The sequence below is a fragment of the Sorex araneus genome, chromosome 2 (genome assembly GCF_027595985.1).
Source record: "Sorex araneus isolate mSorAra2 chromosome 2, mSorAra2.pri, whole genome shotgun sequence".
NCBI lineage: Eukaryota > Metazoa > Chordata > Mammalia > Eulipotyphla > Soricidae > Sorex > Sorex araneus.
In genome coordinates this window covers 133,006,940-133,025,033 of record NC_073303.1, presented here as the reverse complement: position 1 = coordinate 133,025,033, position 18,094 = coordinate 133,006,940, and the positions used below count along the sequence as shown (strand labels likewise).

General features: G+C 42.1%; 1 protein-coding gene and 1 pseudogene across 8 annotated transcripts in view; one reads left to right on the top strand and one right to left on the bottom strand.

Annotated features, from left to right (window-relative positions):
* ZNF148 (zinc finger protein 148) overlaps positions 1-18,094 on the bottom strand; it is a 137,842-nt gene that overhangs the window by 70,026 nt on the left and 49,722 nt on the right. For all 8 annotated transcript variants that reach the window (XM_055125288.1, XM_055125281.1, XM_055125282.1 and 5 more), the window contains one exon: positions 6,737-7,085. In XM_055125288.1, coding sequence (XP_054981263.1) covers positions 6,737-7,069 — 333 coding nt within the window. In that variant the 5' untranslated portion in view covers positions 7,070-7,085. The remainder of the gene's footprint in view (positions 1-6,736; positions 7,086-18,094) is intronic.
* Positions 8,531-9,197, top strand: LOC101538568 (ferritin heavy chain-like; annotated as a pseudogene).

Here is an 18,094-nt window from a genome sequence, read left to right as displayed (position 1 = left end):
AATAGTATAGCAGGTAAGGCACTTACTTGGCACATGACCAACAAGTGTTTGATCTCCAGCATCCCCAAGCCCCACTGGGAGTGATCCCTGAGCCCGGACCCAGGAGTAAGCCCTCAACGCCGCCAACTGTGCACCTCCTCCACCCCCAATTTTTTAAAAATGATTACATCTTGCTTCTTTTTGATATCATGTGGATGGAGTGTTAAGTCAGGCTAAATAACAAATAGCAGGTGATTTCACTCATGTGTGATATATAAAGAAGCACGGCAAAGAAACGGCGGCATCTAGTAATACACCTGTTCAGTGGCAGCAGCAGGGGCTGTGCAGGCAGAGGAGGACCAGAGGTCACACCTGGACCACGGGAGAGGGTCTCATGCACTTTGGGGGGCAGGGGATGCTGTGACTTTGTATATCAGTACCACAACCTTTAATACTACCATAACCACATTGCCTAAACTATTCAAAGAAAATTAGAAAGGCTAATACAATAACAAAAAGAATGGCGCATAATGACTAAATGTCCTTGATCCCAGGAATGCAACATTGGTGTAACACTTGAAAAAAAAAAATCAGTAACTTTAATTCACTGTACTAAGATAAGTAAGATAATACGAGATGTTCCAGGCTGAGGGGGAGCTCTGCTGCACACAGGCTCCATCCCCCAGCACTATAGGCCCTGCACTCAGCAAGGAGCAGTCCTGGAGCACTGCGCCGAGTGACCAAAATCAAAAATAAGTAATAAAGGGATAACAACTATATGATCATCTAATGCAGAACTGAATGAAATTTTATTCCAGTTTTCAAAAGCACCAGCAAAGTACAAAGAAAACTTCTTTAACCAAATGAAAGTTTGAAAAAACCCCTACAGCAAAAATAAATTTTAACAGTGAAAGATTAAACTTGGTCCCTACCAAGTTGGAGCAAGGCAAAGATGCTGCTCTCACCACTTTAACTAACACCTTCCTAGAGGCACCAGTCTATGCAAAAAGAAAAGAAAAACCAGTAGAAGCCACAGGCCATAAGGCAGAGGTAAAGCGTATACAATTTCATGAGACAACATGACTGCAGGTAAACCTAAAAATTATAAGTTACTATTGCTGGAGCGACAACACAACGGGTAGGGCATTTGCCTTACACGTGGCCGACCTGGTCGGGTTCAATTCCCGACATCCCATATGGTCCCCTGAGCACCACCAGGAGTAATTCCTGAGTGCATAAGCCAGGAGTAACCCCTATGCATCACAGGGTGTGGCCCAAAAAGCAAAAACAAAACATGAAGTTACTATTAAAGTAGCAAGTACAGGTAACAAAGTCACAAGATACATGCTCAGTTACAAACAGATTGGAATTTTAAATTATTATATCAATTCAAACTTTTAAATCCTGAGGGTGGGTTTGTGCAGTTCCCAGCCTGGCTGTGCTCAGAGGTCCCTCCTGGGCCCCGCGCGAGCCAGGATAGAATAGGGCCAGCAGCACAGGGCAAGCACCTGCCATGTACTATCTCTCCACATAGAAATTTAAATTTTTATGTTATAAATGCATCTGAAATAGAAAATAGGGTACATGTGACAAAACAGGTCAAATTACTAGACTTTATCAAAAGTCTACAATAAAAACTACAGAATTTTTTTTTAGAAATTAGGGAAACACAGGGGCTGGAGCGATAGCACAGCGGGTAGGGCGTTTGCCTTGCATGTGGCCGACCCGGGTTCGATCCCCGGCATCCCATATGGTCCTCCAAGCACTGCCAGGAGTAATTCCTGAGTACAAAGCCAGGAGTAACCGCTGAGCATCACTGGGTGTGACCCAAAAAGCCAAAAAAAAAAAAGAGAGAGAAATTAGGGAAAGACCTAAATATATGCAGAGATGAACTTTTATGGACTGGAAAGCACTGCTCAGAAGTTGGTTTCCATCAAATAAATATACAAAATTACTGAAAGGCTTGATTTCATAGTTATGAAAATATAAATGACCTCGAATAATCTCAAACTTTTCAAAATTTTTCAGTTTTTACAAGGATGACACAATACTGAAACAAAATCACTAGATCAGATAAAATGAAAACATGAGAAACTAATTCCTATTTAAAAAATCCAGGGAAAAGAGGCCAGGTGTTAAGGCGTTTGCCTTGCATGCAGCCCGCCTCAGCCTGACCTGCGACAGTGCGCATGAGTGAGTGACACTGAGCCCCACTGGGTGTGACCCACAAAACGAAAAAAAGTACCTAAAAGAATGACTAGAGGGGCTGGAGAGAGTACAGAGGGTAGGGTGTTTGCCTTGTACACACAGTTGACCAGGGTTCAATCCCCGACACACAATATGGTCCTCACAAGTCCACCAGAAGTGATTCCTGAGTGCTGAGCAAAGAATAAACTCCTGAGCACCACTGGGTGTGACCCCCCAAAAAAAATCAAAACAAAACCAAGCCCCCAAAACAACAACAAAAAAAAAAAAAAAAAGGAAAGAAAAAAAGAAAGAAATGAATGAATAGATAGCCCGAGAATTCACAGCAGCGGCTGGAGAGTGTACAGTGGGGAGGGCGTCTGCCTTGCACAATCAATACCCCAGTTCAATCCCGGCACCCCAAGCCCTCCGGGAGCAATTTCTGAGTGCAGAGCCAGAAGTAAACTCAGAGCATAACTGAGCATCACTGGATAGAATCCAAAAACAACAACAAAAAAGGAATCTTCACAGCAGATACATTCATAAAATTGAAAACTACTTGATACACTCAACCAACATAAACCACAGAAACAACAGGCTAAGTAAAAGAAGCAGACACAAAAATATTTCCTGACAGATTTAATTTAAATGAAGTTCTCACTATTCTATGTTCGAAACAAAAAGAAGAGGGTCCGATTCCACTGACAGCACCACCCCACCACCCGCCACTCCCACCTACTCAATCGCATCAGAGCAAAGTTCAGGAAAGTGACTGGGAAGAAACACACATTTCATGGTTTGCTTTGTTTTCTGTCTTGTTTTGGGTTTGGGGCCACATCCAATGGCTGACTGCTGGCTCTGCTCAGGGTTCACTCCTGGCAGCTGCATGCAAGGCAAATGCCTTCTCCACTGTCCACTGTACTATAGCTGCAGCCCCACCGAGAAATTTTCTAAGATGATACAATACTTGACATCTTGCTGGGCTACATGTTATATAAATTTACGACAAGCCTGAACTAATTCAAAATCTAAACACAGTTTTCTTCACACTTTAATTTTCAAAAAAGTTATTCTCAAAAATACTGAGCCGGAGAGATACCACAAAGGGATAGCACAAAGAGAGATAGCACTTGCCTTATAGGCAGACAACCTATGTTCAATCCCAGCACCCCATATGGTCCTCCAATATCTACTATACCCACTAAGAGTGACACCGGAGCACCAGGAGTAAGCTCTGAGCACCTGAGGGTCCCCTCTCCCAAAATACGTATTTTCACTCAAAATATTTACATTCTTACTACAGCCCAGTTACTGAGAAAAAAAAGTCAAAATTCAGGATTCAGAAGAGACTTACTTGACAATCTTGCAAACAAAGAAAAATGGAAACAGAAAAAAAAAACACAGATTTTTACCTGCTAGATGAAAAAAAGACAGTAGTCTGCCAAAGAACATTACAGCGTGTAGTTATTAAAATCAAAATATTGTCGAGTGTGACAAAATAATATAAGAAATCACTGCCAACCTTGACAAAGTAATTCGGTATGTTTAAATCTGAAGGGAGCAAAGAGGGGTGCTGGTTAAGATATGAAGAAAAGGTCTTTTATAAAAATAAATTAAATTATAAAGATCAATTTTTTTAAAAATAAACTCAAAGATTGGTCCTTTGAAAACTGGGGGAGTATAAATGGGAATTTGTCATTCAATGGGTATAAGAGTTTCAGTTTTGCAAGATAAAACAGTTCTAGAAGTACAATGTAAAATAACATGAATGTAGTTAATGATACTGAATTGTACCCCTGAAAATTAAAATGGCCTGAAAGCAAAAATAAAAGTCAAGCTTCTAACCAGGCTAAGAAAAAAAGAAGGAACAAATTAGGAAAATCAGAAGGCAAAGTGGGGACATCTCTACAACATCGCATGCACATTAAAACCCTAAAGGAATACTGTTTGAAAAATAAAAGAAGAGTTAAGGAAACTGCGTTGCATGCGCCAACCCTGGTCCAATCCCGGGCACCTTACACAATTATATGGTCCCAAGAACACCTCCAGGAATGACCCTGAGCACAGAGTCAGGAGAAAGTCCAGAGTACCACTGGGTTTGGGTAAAAACAAAAAGAATAAAGTAATACTTTAAACAACTCTCTATCCCACCATTTTGATAATTTAGACAAGAGGAACCAAGTCCGAGAAGACACAATCTGCCAAAGCTCACACAAGAAATAAGATCACCTGCAAAGGCCTACTGCATTAAAGTGCTAGAACCAAAAATTAACAACCTTCCAAAGAGAAATCAAAAGACTATTGTGTTCACAGGTGAATTCTATTCACCATTTAAGGATTTAATGAGAAATTAAACCAGTCTTCACAGTCTCTCCACATGACAGAATAAAGGGATCACTGTTCTTGGTGCGGGGGCCTAATTTGGGGGTTTTGTTTTTTGGTCTTTCTTGGCTTGGAGGCCCCGTGCAGCAGTGTTCAGAGATTACTCCAGACATACCACCATACCAACTCCTTCTATAGAGCAAGGTTACTCTAATATCAAAATCAAGCAAAGATATTGGAAGAAAAGGTCTAGACCAGGAGCCAGAGAGCTAGCACAGGGATTTGAGTGTTTCAATCCCTACACTGCATAGGGTGCCCTGCCAGGAATGATCCTGTAGCACAGCTAGGTGCGACCCCAAAAACGGAGGCAAAAACAGACAACCAACTAGAACAGTACTTCTCATGAACACAGATGCAAAATCTCCAATAAAACATTAGTATACTGAATCCAACAAAGCCATAAAGGGACATCAACAACCCAGTGGGATGTATGCTCGGTGTGCACGAGGGGTCCAAGATGTACACTGAATAACAAAAATCCATCACATCAACACTAAAAATGAGAAAGCCACTGTAACGGACTACACAAGAGCTGAGGGCCACAGGGATGAAGAGACAGGGCAGGCAGTGATACATTTGCTCTCACAACAGGGGTCCAGATCTCAGCACTGCCTCTCCGTCCGTCCGTTGGGGCCTGACAGGGTGAGCACAAGGCCAGGGACAGCCCTGAGGCACTGCTGGGGATGGTCCGTCAGCATTCTTCCCACCCAACCTTAAACCACAAAAACCTAGGGAAATGCATGTGTTAGAATACGACCCGAATTACGTTGTTTTATTCATTCATTCACTTCAGGTGTCAATAGCTGGAATATAATGAAAAATAATTTTTTTTAAAGAATCTAAATTCTCATAAAGCCTACAATCTCTGGGAGACAGACACTAAATATACAATCACAAGTCCCCACTGCAGGAATTCAACTTAGACTGGACAGAAGGGGCAGGCAACATGACTAAGCACTTCCAAGGAAGATCAGGGAGAACGCATATATCTGAGGGGAATATTACGAGCAGGGTAAGTGCTGATCTGGAAGTGAAAGCACATGTACTTAAAAAAAAAGTCCAGAAGAAATATCACAGAGGGGGAAGGGGGGGAGGAGGATTGCGAAGTGATTGTGGTTTTCCAGTTAGCAGGTAAAAATAAAAATACAAGACATGAAATGACAAAGGCCCTTAAGCTCCCAAAGAGGAAAGACTCGGCTCACACACTTTAAAGATGGCAGGGACTGCTGCAGGAGTCACAGGGTCACAGGATTTTTTAAAAATCCACAAGGGTTGATCTTTCTCAAGTTATGCTAAAAATCCATTCTTTCTACTCTTTTTCACTCTTCAAGGAGAAATCCAAAAGTTGATTTTTGAGGGGTTTTTGACTTTTGTTCTGGGCCACACCCAGCAGTGCCCAGAGCTTCCTCCTGGCTCTGCACTCAGGGATCACTCCCAGAGGAGCTGGGGACAATATGCAGGGCTGCCAATCAAAGCTGTGTCAGTCACTGTCACTGTCATCCATTGCTCATCGATTTGCTCAAGTGGGCAGCAGTAACATCTCCATTGTGAAACTTGTTACTGTTTTTGGCATATCGAATATGCCATGGGTAGCTTGCCAGGCTTTGCCGTGTGGGCGGGATACTCTCGGTAGCTTGCCGGGCTCTCTGAGAGGGATGGAGGAATCAAATCCAGGTCGGCCACGTGCAAGGCAAACTCCCCAGATGCAGTACCACTGTTCTGTGCCCATTATATGTTATATTTTAACAACAGCTGTTCACTAACAATTTAAATTAACAATCAGTTTAAAATTTAATATACTACAAACCTTAATTTTAAAAAAAATCATTGTTTATCCTAAGAAAGTTTCTAAGATGTAAGCAATAGCCTGACCTAATTTTGCTCTTCCAAATTTGTGTCAACCAGGGGGCCTTCTAAATCTCTGTCAATCTTTATTCATCTATCTCAGAACAGCCATGGAAGGGAGGGGAGAGGTGGGCTGGTAGGGACTGAAGGACAGCAAGGGAGGGGTTGGGAAAGGTACAGTAATGCGCACATCAAATCCACCAACGTGGATACTATTGTAACCACGGTACCTAAACAAGAGAAAAAAATTTAAAGAACACCCACTCGAATTATTTAGCTTTTCAACAGGTTCTGAAACGTCCCCAGGTGTGACACGGTTATCAGTCACCGTTAAAGGACTACTTACGGGGACATTAAGTGCGTACTGGAGCCCCTGTGGAAGCCTTTCGTGGGTTTCCATCTGCTCCTCATCGTTTTTCACCGTCTCCTCGTGCACCATGAGCTCGTCATGTGGTATCATATCCTGCTGTCGCATTTCACTTTCCTGCAGCACTTCGTCCGCTGCGAGGATCTCCTGGTGAGGCATGCTCCGGTCCTGAAGGACCGACTCCTGCAGCTCTCCAGCCACGGCCGGCTGGCCCGACACGCCGCCCATCACGACCATTGCCCTGGAAGACTGCATCTCGTCTATGCCGCCACATTTAAGAAACAATCCTTCCAGTTTGTCGTCAATGTTCATGCTTAAGTGCAACTGCCTAGAAAGACCAAGTTTGGCAACAAAGCATAATAAATTAGTTTTATGTGCCTATTTGATTTTTTAATTTCAAATTATGACAGGTACACATTATGGAAAATTTTAACTCAAGAAATTTAGTAATTCTCCAACTTTAAAATCTATTTCCAAAAGCCAGTATAATAAACAGAGATTTTCAATTCTGACATTAAACTATAAAACACTGGTCTAATTCGTTATGAAAAATGAGTCTAGGGTCAGAAACAGTACAGCAGGTAGGGTGCTTGCCTTGACCTTGGTTAATAAGGAACCCAAGCCCCACCAGGAGTTATCCTTGAGCACAGAGCCAAGAATAAGCCATGAGCACTGCCAGGTAGGTATGGCCCAAAAAAAACAGAAAGAAAAGAGGGAAAAAAAGGAAAGTAAGTCTGACATAAAGCAAATTAGGGTGGAGATATATATATATATTTATAACACACCAAGATCCCTAAAATATATTAAAACTGTCTTAAAAATAAAAACAGGCCAGGGAGGTCACCCAGAGTGGCAGTGTCCGTGCTCTGCAGGCAGCAGACCTGCTCTCTCCAGCACCACGCAGCCACGGCACCCCCTGAGCACCACCCAGTGTCACCAAAAACCAAGGTAATATTTATTGTTACCATTATTTATGTATTACTTATTATTTGTTTTATTTTTTTTATTAACAACTAAAAGGAGATGCATGCACCAAGAAATAAACTGACAAAGTTTAATTTCAAGCAAAATAGCAACAAAAAAACTCGGGACCAGAGAGAGTACAGAGGATAGGCACTTGCCATGCTTGCGGCTGAGCTGAGTTTGATCCCCAGAACCCCACTGGCCCCCAACCAGCCCCAGAAGTGATCCCTGAGCGAAGAGTCAGGAGAAGCCCTGAGCACTGGCGGGTGTAGCCCCCAAATGAACAGGAAAACACTTACAAAACATCACCAGATAAATAATAGTCACAGATTTAATGAATCTGAAGCAAAGGTACCATATCGTCGCCAAACTATGTTTAAAAATAAAACCCTTACAAATACAAATATATCCATCGTTAAGATAGTTAAAATACAAAACAAAAGGATCAAGGATAGTACAGGGGGTAGGGCACTTGCTTTTGCAAGCAGGCAGAGCCCCAGTTGGAGTCCCTGAACTGCTAATTGGTCAAAAATAAATACTCAATTTCAATCACATTAACACTACTTTAACTTGAAATTTTATAATAAAATTTATACTTTAAGAATGTTTTAAAAACCGAATTGATAGTGCAGCTGGTAAGGTGTTTGCCTTTCATATGGCCCCGGGTCTGATGTCCAGAATGTCATAGGGGTCTCCTGTGCACCATCAGGAATGATTCCTGAGTGCAGAACAAGAAATAACCCCTGAACATCACCAGGTAGGAGTCAAAAAGCAACATTTAAAAAGATATTTCAGACAGCCTTCTCGGACAGTCGTCGCAGTTTCCTGCTTCAACAGTGCTTGGATGGAACCAGGCACTCGTCCCACCCCGCTGCCCCCGCCGGCCGCTTGCAGCCTGTCCTGCACCACGACCACCACTTCGTCCCATCTCAGCTGCCGCCATGACCACCGTGTCCCCCTCGCAGGTGCGCCAGAACTACCACCAGGACTCAGAGGCTGCCACCAACCACCAGATCAGCCTGGAGCTCTACACCTCCTATGTCTACCTGTCCACGTCTTATTTTGACCGAGATGATGTGGCTTTGGAGAACTTTGCCAAATACTTCCTCCATCAATCTCACGAGGAGAGAGAACATTCAGAGAAGCTGACGAAGCTGCAGAACCAGCGCGGTGGCTGCCTTTTCCTTCAGGAAACCAGATCGGGACAACTGGGAGAAGGGACTGAACTCGATGGTGCATGCATTGCACTTGGAGAAGAGCGTGAACCAGTCACTGCTGAAGCTGCACAAACTGGCCTCCGACAAGAATGACCCCACCTGTGTGACTCCCTGGAGACTCACTACCTGGACAAGCAGGTGAAGGCCATTGAAGAACTGGGTGACCACGTAACCAACCTGCACAAGATGGGGGCCCCGAGCCAGGCATGGCGGAGTATCTCTTTGACAAGCACACACTGGGTCACAGTGACGAGAGCTAAGCTGGCTTCCCCGAGCTACCGGTGACCTCCAGCCACCCAGGCAGTACAGGCATGTTGGTGTTACCCTAATGACCTTTTCTATAAGTTCCAAAACATCTATTTCAGTCTTATGATTTCTATCAGTCCTTCAAGTAAAGTAACTTGGTACCCCCCCCAAAAAAGATATTTCATTATTAATATATCCTTAGTTATATATGCTTAAAAATTTTAATATGGGATGTTAGGAACCAAACATTTTAATAATTACACTATTTTTTTCTGCATGACTACAATATTTAATTTTTAAGATCTACCTTTCCACCCCCACAGAGAGTGATCCCTGTGCTCAGAGTCAGAGTAAGCCCTGAGCACCGCCAGGTGTGGCTTCAGAACAAAACAAAACAAAAAACAAGAAATAAAATCTACCCTTTCAAACTTGGTTGGCAGTAAATTCATGTTTTACCCTAGCAACTAACAAAAACAATATGGCACCTAAAAGAAAGCAACCACAAAGAATGCCAAATCTTTGGTACATTTTGTAAAAACCAACTTTTAGCGGACTGTTAAATTAACAAAGATGCCCCTCCACCAAACTCAAGAAATCACAAAAGTAAGGTTTCAATTTAGTAATCACATTCCCAAATCAGTGGCTACAGTCTAGATAACAGCTTTCAGCCAGAAGTGATTAATTAAATTCAAATACTGTTGTGATCAAGTAAAGTGTATATGCTCTTTTATTTACAACAATTATCAAGACAGAAACCTTAAACAGCTAAAAAATAACAAGGTAAACAAAATTTGGGGAAAAAAAACTCATTTAAAGATTGCACTCATCTGTGGAATATGGAATAACACAGTAGGAGACTAACACCCAAGAATAGCAGTATATAATACAAGGAGGTTGGCTCCATGGCTTGGAAGCTGGCCTTACATGCTGGGGGAAAGGCAGCCCGGATAGAGTAGGGAACACCAAGTAAAATGTGGTTGGGGACCCCGATCGAGAAGAGAGAAGTGTACTGAAAGTAGACTAGAGACTGAACACAATGACCACTCAATACCCCTATTGCAAACCACAACACCCAAAAGGAGAGAGAACAAAATGGAATGCCCTGCCACAGAGGCAGGGTGGGGTGGGTGTGGGGGGACGGGATTGGAGGGTGTGAGGGATACTGGGTTCACTGGTGGTGGAGAATGGACACTGGTAGAGGGACGCATTCTCGAACAGTGTATGAGGGAAACAGAAGGACGAAGATGGGTAAATTTGCAACTGTACCCTCACGGTGACTCACTTATTAAAAAATAAGTTAAAAAAAACTCATTTAAAAAAGAATGAGGAGGGGACTGGAAAGTGAGTGCAGTGGGCAGGACACTTCCCTGTTGTGAGTTGGCCCTTGAAGTTCCCCTGACCATTGCCAGGGTCGCCTGGCCTCTGCTGAGGGGGCAGGAGCGAGAGAACAGCAAAAGCCAGTTAATGCCAACTTTTTTGTGTTTTTAAATTTTTCTTTACGGGTGGTATGAGGAATGCTGTCCAGGTCTACATATATTGTGATTCCCTAATCCCTAAAAAAAAAAAAAAACACTTCCTACCTGCTATTTCTCTTTCCTGGTCCCAAGGTATTATGTCCTCATACATATAGACACAAGGACCAAGAAACTGACCTAGCCTTGGGACTGTCCATCAGACCTAGGAACCCCTGTTTCTAAACGCTGCAGTTTGCATGCATTCACCAACTTAAGGAAAAAACAAAGAACAAAAAAACAAAAAACCTGACTTTATTTGTACAATCCTTAAGTAGCAAACTTAAAATCTAAAGGACAAAATCATTTTTAATCTTTTTATTTAGTTTGGTTCATTTCTATCTGCTCGGGTTCCAAGGCCACGCCCCGCAGTGCCCAGCGGCTCCTCCCAAGCCCTCCCGCAGCTGGCCCAGCGGTGCCCAGGGACCAGTAGCCTCCAGAATGGACCAGAACTGCACCTCCGATCTGCAAGGCATGAACAGCCAAGCACTCAGGACCCAGGTCTCGTGTTTACTTACTGATGTATGGCTTGGGGGTCACAGCCAGCAGTGCCAGAGGCAAATGCAGTGGGGTGGGTACCAGACCCACGTCTCCACAGGGAAACTCCAACCCTTCCGGCTTTCTCTCCCAGCTGAGAGACAAAAGACTGAAATAAAATCATCAAACAATTCTTCTCTTCAAATATCCTACTAAGGGCATTTCTGAGTTATCTTACAAGTGAAATGAAATCTTTCAGGGCTAAAATCTGTTTATTTCTTTGGCTACTCTTCAGAAACCACTGTCAATTATATTCTTCTAAACTGTTAACTATTTTCTTTAAAAAATAGGAAATCCCAATATACGTAGACCTGGACAGCATTCCTCACACCATCCATAAAGAAAAATTTAAAAAACACAAAAACGTTGGCACTAACTGGCTCTTGCTGTTCTCCTGCCCCCACCCCCTCAGCAGAGGCCAGGCGACCCTGGCAGTGGTCAGGGGAACAAGGGCCAACCCACAGCAGGCAAGCGTCCTGCCCACTGCACTCACTTTCCAGTCCCCTCCTCATTCTCTTTTAAATGAATATTTTAAAAATAGCTGATACAATTTGAAACTGTTTTCCTGAAATACTTTACTAACAAGATATGTATAAAGCTAACTTAAAAATGTCATTTGTCACTAACCTTATCCCTAATAGGTTGAAGCAGCACATTCTGAGGAAACCAGAGTACTATTGCGGAAAAGGCAGAGTTGCATGAGAGGCCCCAAAAGGCACAGGCAGGGAAATGAGATCACACCCACACACAGGGAGAGAGGAGGAAATAGAAATACTATAAAAGACAGACATATAACCTTGCCCAGATTTTCTTGAAAGCAGGCCATTTGCAAAGAAAACAGTTTCTCCTATTTTTTTTTCCATACGGGTTCTTATTCCTATGCTCCCAGGTCAAGTCATACATTTCAAGTTAAATCGGTAAACCTAAAAACTATTTCTGAGACAACTTCCCTGAAATAATATTAACTACCTAAGGTATCAACCCAATTTTTGTCATTAGTGAGCACAGTTCAGGAAAAACATGTTTAAATTTAGCCTTGGAAACAAATCTATCAGAAGGACAAGGCCCTAAGGAGGCGGCTTGGGCTGTGGGCTGGCGGGAGCCCGTGTGGGAGAGGGGAGCAGGCCTGTGTGCAGCGGCGCCGGGCCCAGGACCCTCCCGCGGCACCACCACCACTGCCCCAAATATTTTGGACTTATTCACATAAATTTATCAGAAATATACATGTACAAAGACGTTTTATGCAACCCTTTAATTACCCACTGGTAGATGACGTATTAATTATGATCCAACACTACAGGAGAATGCATTCCCAGTCATTATAAATAAAGGCACGCGGAGGCCCCACACAGCTGTATGTGCCGGAGAAGAAGCTCTCCAAGAGACAGTAAGTGAAAGCATAACCAAGGAGAGAAGATAAATAACAAGGTTCACTCTATAGAATTCTTTAGAAGATTAACAGTTCCGATCAGCAATTATTGCATAAATAATATTTTTTCCTATGAAGAAATTTAGACTGGTAGGTAAGAGAAACAGTAAAAGGGTTCAGGTGTTTGCCTTGCATGCACCGACCTGGGTTCACTCCCCAGCACCACATACAGTCCCAGAGTACCACTAGGCATGATCCCTGAGAACAGAGCTTGGAGCAAGCCCTGAGAACCGCTGGGTGTGCCCAACCTCCCAAAAAGGGGAAGGGGGGAAATTATATACTAAAATTTGTGAACCAAAATAGTAAATTACAGGAAGAAGACTGATTTTTACATTTTATCTTGTATGTTTTTCTCACCATGTGCCAATGTTCTTTTAATGTCGCAATAGTGGGTATGTAGGCAGCCGGACTGGCTCTGGATTCCTAGACACAGGATTATTTTTAAATGTCTTCTAAAGACAAAGTAAACCCTATTACTAAACACCTGAACTAGTCACTGCGCAGAACAAGCCTGACTGGAAAAGAAAAAAGGTCCTCAAATAAAAACAATTTCACCAATCCTGCAGAGAAAGGGAAAAGGACCAAGACCTAATTAGATAAATGAGAAAATAAGGAAGACCCATTTCCACTGCAGTCGAGGTTCTCTTACATGCTCTTACCAGCTTCACCTTCCACTCCTCTGACTTCTCATGGCCTCAATCTCTCACTGCACATTGGAAACCTGAGTTCACAAAAGCAAACAGGCTATTTTTATTTTTAATTTCAGTATTTTCAGGGATGATCATCCAAGTGTAAAGAAAGGAAACTGATGTAATCAATCCCCAGTAAGATGTGAATAATTAAAGTTAGGGGTGATGCATACTACATAGAACCTAGACAGGGAAATAATGCCCCCTTTAAATTATATCACCTCCATGAAAGACGTTCCGGAACTGATCAACAATGGGAATTCACAGGAGCCTTGCTCAATGGGAGAGAAGAGCCCAAGAGAGTAATAAGGTATTCTGAGCTCCTTGCGAAAACCCACTATTTTGCAAGTTAAGGGCCCTCGAACAGCTGACAAAGGCTCTAAAAGGGCAGTCCAGTTAGTCAACAGAAGGGCAGCAATGTCGAGCTAAAGGTGGGATGGGACTGCTCCTTCCACATTCCAAGTTACCCAGGAAAGATGACTGAAAACTAGAGCAGTGCAGAGCGAGGAAAGGAAGCTCAGGTCAGACCAAGTCCTCCTACCTACCTCTTGCAGGTGACTTCTAACTATATCCGGTTCCCTCTCCATGCTTTGTGCTTCCCTCATCGTTCTTCTGCCAGAGAAGCCGAAAGATGTCTGGGGGCTTTTCCATTCCATTCCCCACTATTCCTTCTCTACTGAGAAATGTTTCGTTCAGCTGTGTAAAGGTAAGCCAAACTGTAACTGACAAGGAGCCCAAAGGCACTTATGGCTAACGGCAAGGCTATACTTCAGGAGAACACAAATCACCAGCTCTCACTTTCTGAAGGGAGCCGGCTCTCCTTGGCACCTTCTAATCGACTTCTAATCGACTGTGTGCAAGCAATCAGGAGCACAGCTTCAGAGATCTGTAAGCTGAACTAGAGTAAATAAGCTTTAAGAGCTTCAAAGGAATGAAGCACTGGACTTTCTTTTCTTTAATTTCTTTTGGGTCACGCCCAGCTGTGCCAGGGACTTACTCCTGGCTCTGACTGAATTCAGGGGTCACTCCTGGCAGTGATCAAACCTAGGTCAGCCACGTGCAAGGCTAGCAAGCACACTACTCACTGTACTATTGATAGGGCTTGGCCCCTATCAATAATTATTTTCTAATGTTTCAAGTATTTTCTACTAGACTGTTTCAGCTTGTTTTCAGAGAAAAAAGTTAACAGAAGCACTATAAAATAAGTTGGGTATTATTAAATTTGAATCCACTATGTAAGGCACTTTAAATACTGACTGAAGTTTTTATGGGAGACCTATACAAGTGATTTTGAATTTGTATTACAAAGCTGAGAGATTATCATAACGCAGGAATAATAACATGTTATGGTTCTACTAAATTTGAGACTGTGTCAGGCATACTTATATGAGTTTTAATTCACATATATACGCAAGTTATGTACGCATATTAACAGAGTATTTGTTTAATAGATAAAGAAACTAGGGTTTACCCAAAGTTACAGAACGAAGAAGTAAACAGGCTTTCTCACAGGCTCACGGGCTGTGCTCTGGCCCTGCCTCCCATCCACGGTCTGTGTGGAAAAGGCCTGGTGCACTCAGTTCAGGTACTCTGGTGTCCCGGGCCACAGCAGACAGACACAGAGGAAGAGGAAACACTACCACACTGCCACACGTCCCCATTTCCCACCTGCAGCTATCACTCACACAGTGAATTTCTCCATAGTCATTCTTTCATTCAGTTTTTCATCCACTTTATATAAACAATGTAGAATCAAAGCATAGTGGCAAACTAGGAAACTTCACTATCTTTTCTGTAAAAAAGAGTAATTTCCAGGCTGAAAAAACAGCTCAAAGAGTTGGAGTGCATGTTTTGTGTGCCAGTACTCATTCAATGCCTTGTAACCTACAGTCTCAAGCACAAGTAATATTTAGACAAAGAGAAGAGGCCAGGTGTGGTCCCAACATTAACTCCAGCCCCTGCCAGAGTCATCTTCACTTCAAAATAAAACTCAAAAAAAAAAAAAAAGAAACAAAATAAAACTCAACAATACTCTTTAGCATGAAAACTGTTTGGGCCTGTGTTTAAAAAAAAAAAAAAAAAAACACCTGCAGGCACAGGAATCTATTCTAAAACACATAAAAAAGATAACACTAAATTTCACAGCCCACTTCTGCATAATAATTTTTTTTATTTTGACAGACACAAAAAGCTTCAAAAAGCTCCTTGTTGTCTGGTTTTAGTTCAAACCTATGCAATGGTCATTAAGAAGCAACACCTTAAAAAGATCCACATGAGAAGCACAAACTTCAGGGCCAGAGTCAGAACGGCAGGCCAGAGTCTCCACTCTGCATGCATGAGGCACCCAAAGGACTAGCCCAAGCCACCAGCATCACCCAAAACTGAAATAGAAATATCATAAAACATCAGCCTTGGGGATGGGGAAGAAGCTCAGAGATAGTAAGCATACTTCACACAGGAGGCCCTGGAACCAGGGCAGGCAACACACACAGTCCCAGAGAGAGACAGACAGTCTCTCTCTCTCCCCCCCCCACCCACCCATTCCCTCAAGATTAACTAGTCAGACACCAAGAAGAAACAAATAAACTTATGATCAACAGATACTGAACAATTTGTTGTTGCTAAATTTTATTCTAAGCCTTCAAAAGTGTACTTTATATTTAAATAAAAATTGCTTCATCTCTATATTAAAACAAAGTCTACTTCCTCTCTAAGCATATGCTATGTTCCAAATATATATTCCAAATACCTCTACAAATACAGCTTTGTAAATTTCCATTTCACATCTATGAAGCATATCATGTAAACTATAACCTTAGATAACTTTTATCTTGTTATTATTCATAAAGTATCCTAATAGGAGCATCTTTTCACAAAAACAGGAACTGGACAAATTGCCTTTAAAATTAGTGCTAGTAAATAATGTTTACTACTGAGAATTAAAATCATTTTATACAATATGACAACTAAAACACCTGTGATCATTTTTTTAACCACAGAAAAATATTTATAAACATTTAAGCCAAACTTAACAGGCATTTATGCCTGAAACTCTTCTCAAAAAGCATAATCTCAGCATATTCTATATACCAAATACTCATCACCAATAGTTTCTAAATCAATGTAATAACAAAAAACAGTGGTAGTAAGAAATATTAAAACCTAATATTTATGCAACTCAAACTGTTAGAAACAATTATAATTTATCTCAAAATAGAAAGTAGGAGAGAAAAAGATTTTTTAAAAAAGGTTCAAGCAAAACAACTCTGTTCTGCTGACCTAGTCATTTACTCTAATATTTTATTCCTACTCAGAATTTAAACAATAAATATCTATTCTATTAAAAATTATTTTCCTATAGTTCTATGTAAAAGTATTATGAACCAATTATGTTTAAAAAACTAAGACCAATGTAATCTTTAATATGTACCACACAGCATTCCAGAACAGAATGTAAAATGTTTGCTATCAAAACAATGCTTTTTAAAAAAAAATTTTGTTTTGGTTTGGTTTTAGGTCACATCTGGCAATGTTTAGGGGCTAACCCTGACTTTGTGCTCAGGAATTACTCCTGGCCATGCCTGGGTGACCATCTCAGATGCCGGGGCTCAAACCAGGGTTGACCGTGTGCAAGGCAAAAGCCCTACCCACTTTACTATCACCCTGGCCCCTGAATTTTGATTTTATGAACATTATACAAATGCTCTCACTTGAACAGTTAAACCCAATTTGTGAGCTACCCATGAAGGGGCCAGAGCAATAATACAGTAGGTAGGGCACTGCATGTTCCAATCTGGGTTCACTCCCTGGTGCCCCAAATGGTCCCCCAAAGCTCCACAAAAAACACAGAACCAGTAGTAATCCAAAAACCAAAAAATAGGACATGCTCACTGCCTTCAATGTCCAAAACACCTACATCATAACACTGAACTGTAGGGGCTGGAATGATAGCACAGCAGGTAGGGCATTTGCCTTACACGCAGCCAACCCGAGTTCGATTCCCAGCATCCCATATGGTCCCCTGAGCACTGCCAGGAGTGATTCCTGAGTGCAGAGCCAGGAGTAACCCCTGTGCATCGCCGGGTGTGACCCAAAAAGCAAAAAAAAAAAAGAAAAAGAAAAAAAACCACTGAGCTGTATACTAAATATTTTTTTAAAATGTTAAGACTAACAGTTATCAAAGGCTCTTTAAAAAGGTACCATCACTACACTGGAGAGACAGCTCAGGGGACAGAACACAGGCACGCAGAAGGCCCGGATCACCCCCGCATGGGCCCCAGGCACGACCACGACTGGTGCCAGAGCCTCTGGTATGGCCCAGAAATAACAGCAACAACAAGAAACAAAAATCAAAGGGTACTACAAAATAAGGAAGTATCTAATAAGAGCTATTTAAAGCACATCTCAAGAATAAATTTTGCTGTCATATCCAAAATTTCAGAATAAAACACTTCTTAGAAGAAACTAGTTACATGTAGCATGTATTTAACTAAAAAGATCTACCCAAGACTCCCTCATTTGCTTTGGTCAAACATACTGTACAAATCTATTACTCGTTCTTGATGATTTTTTTGTTTTGGGGCCACACCTAGCTGTGCCCTGGGCTTACTCCTACAATGCTCAGAGAACCTTATGGGATGCTGAGGATTGAATCTGGTAGGCCACATGCAAGGCAAGTGCCTTACCCGCTGTGACATCTCTGGCCCCTAGTTTCCCCCCACTCCACACCCCAAGTCAGAAACAGC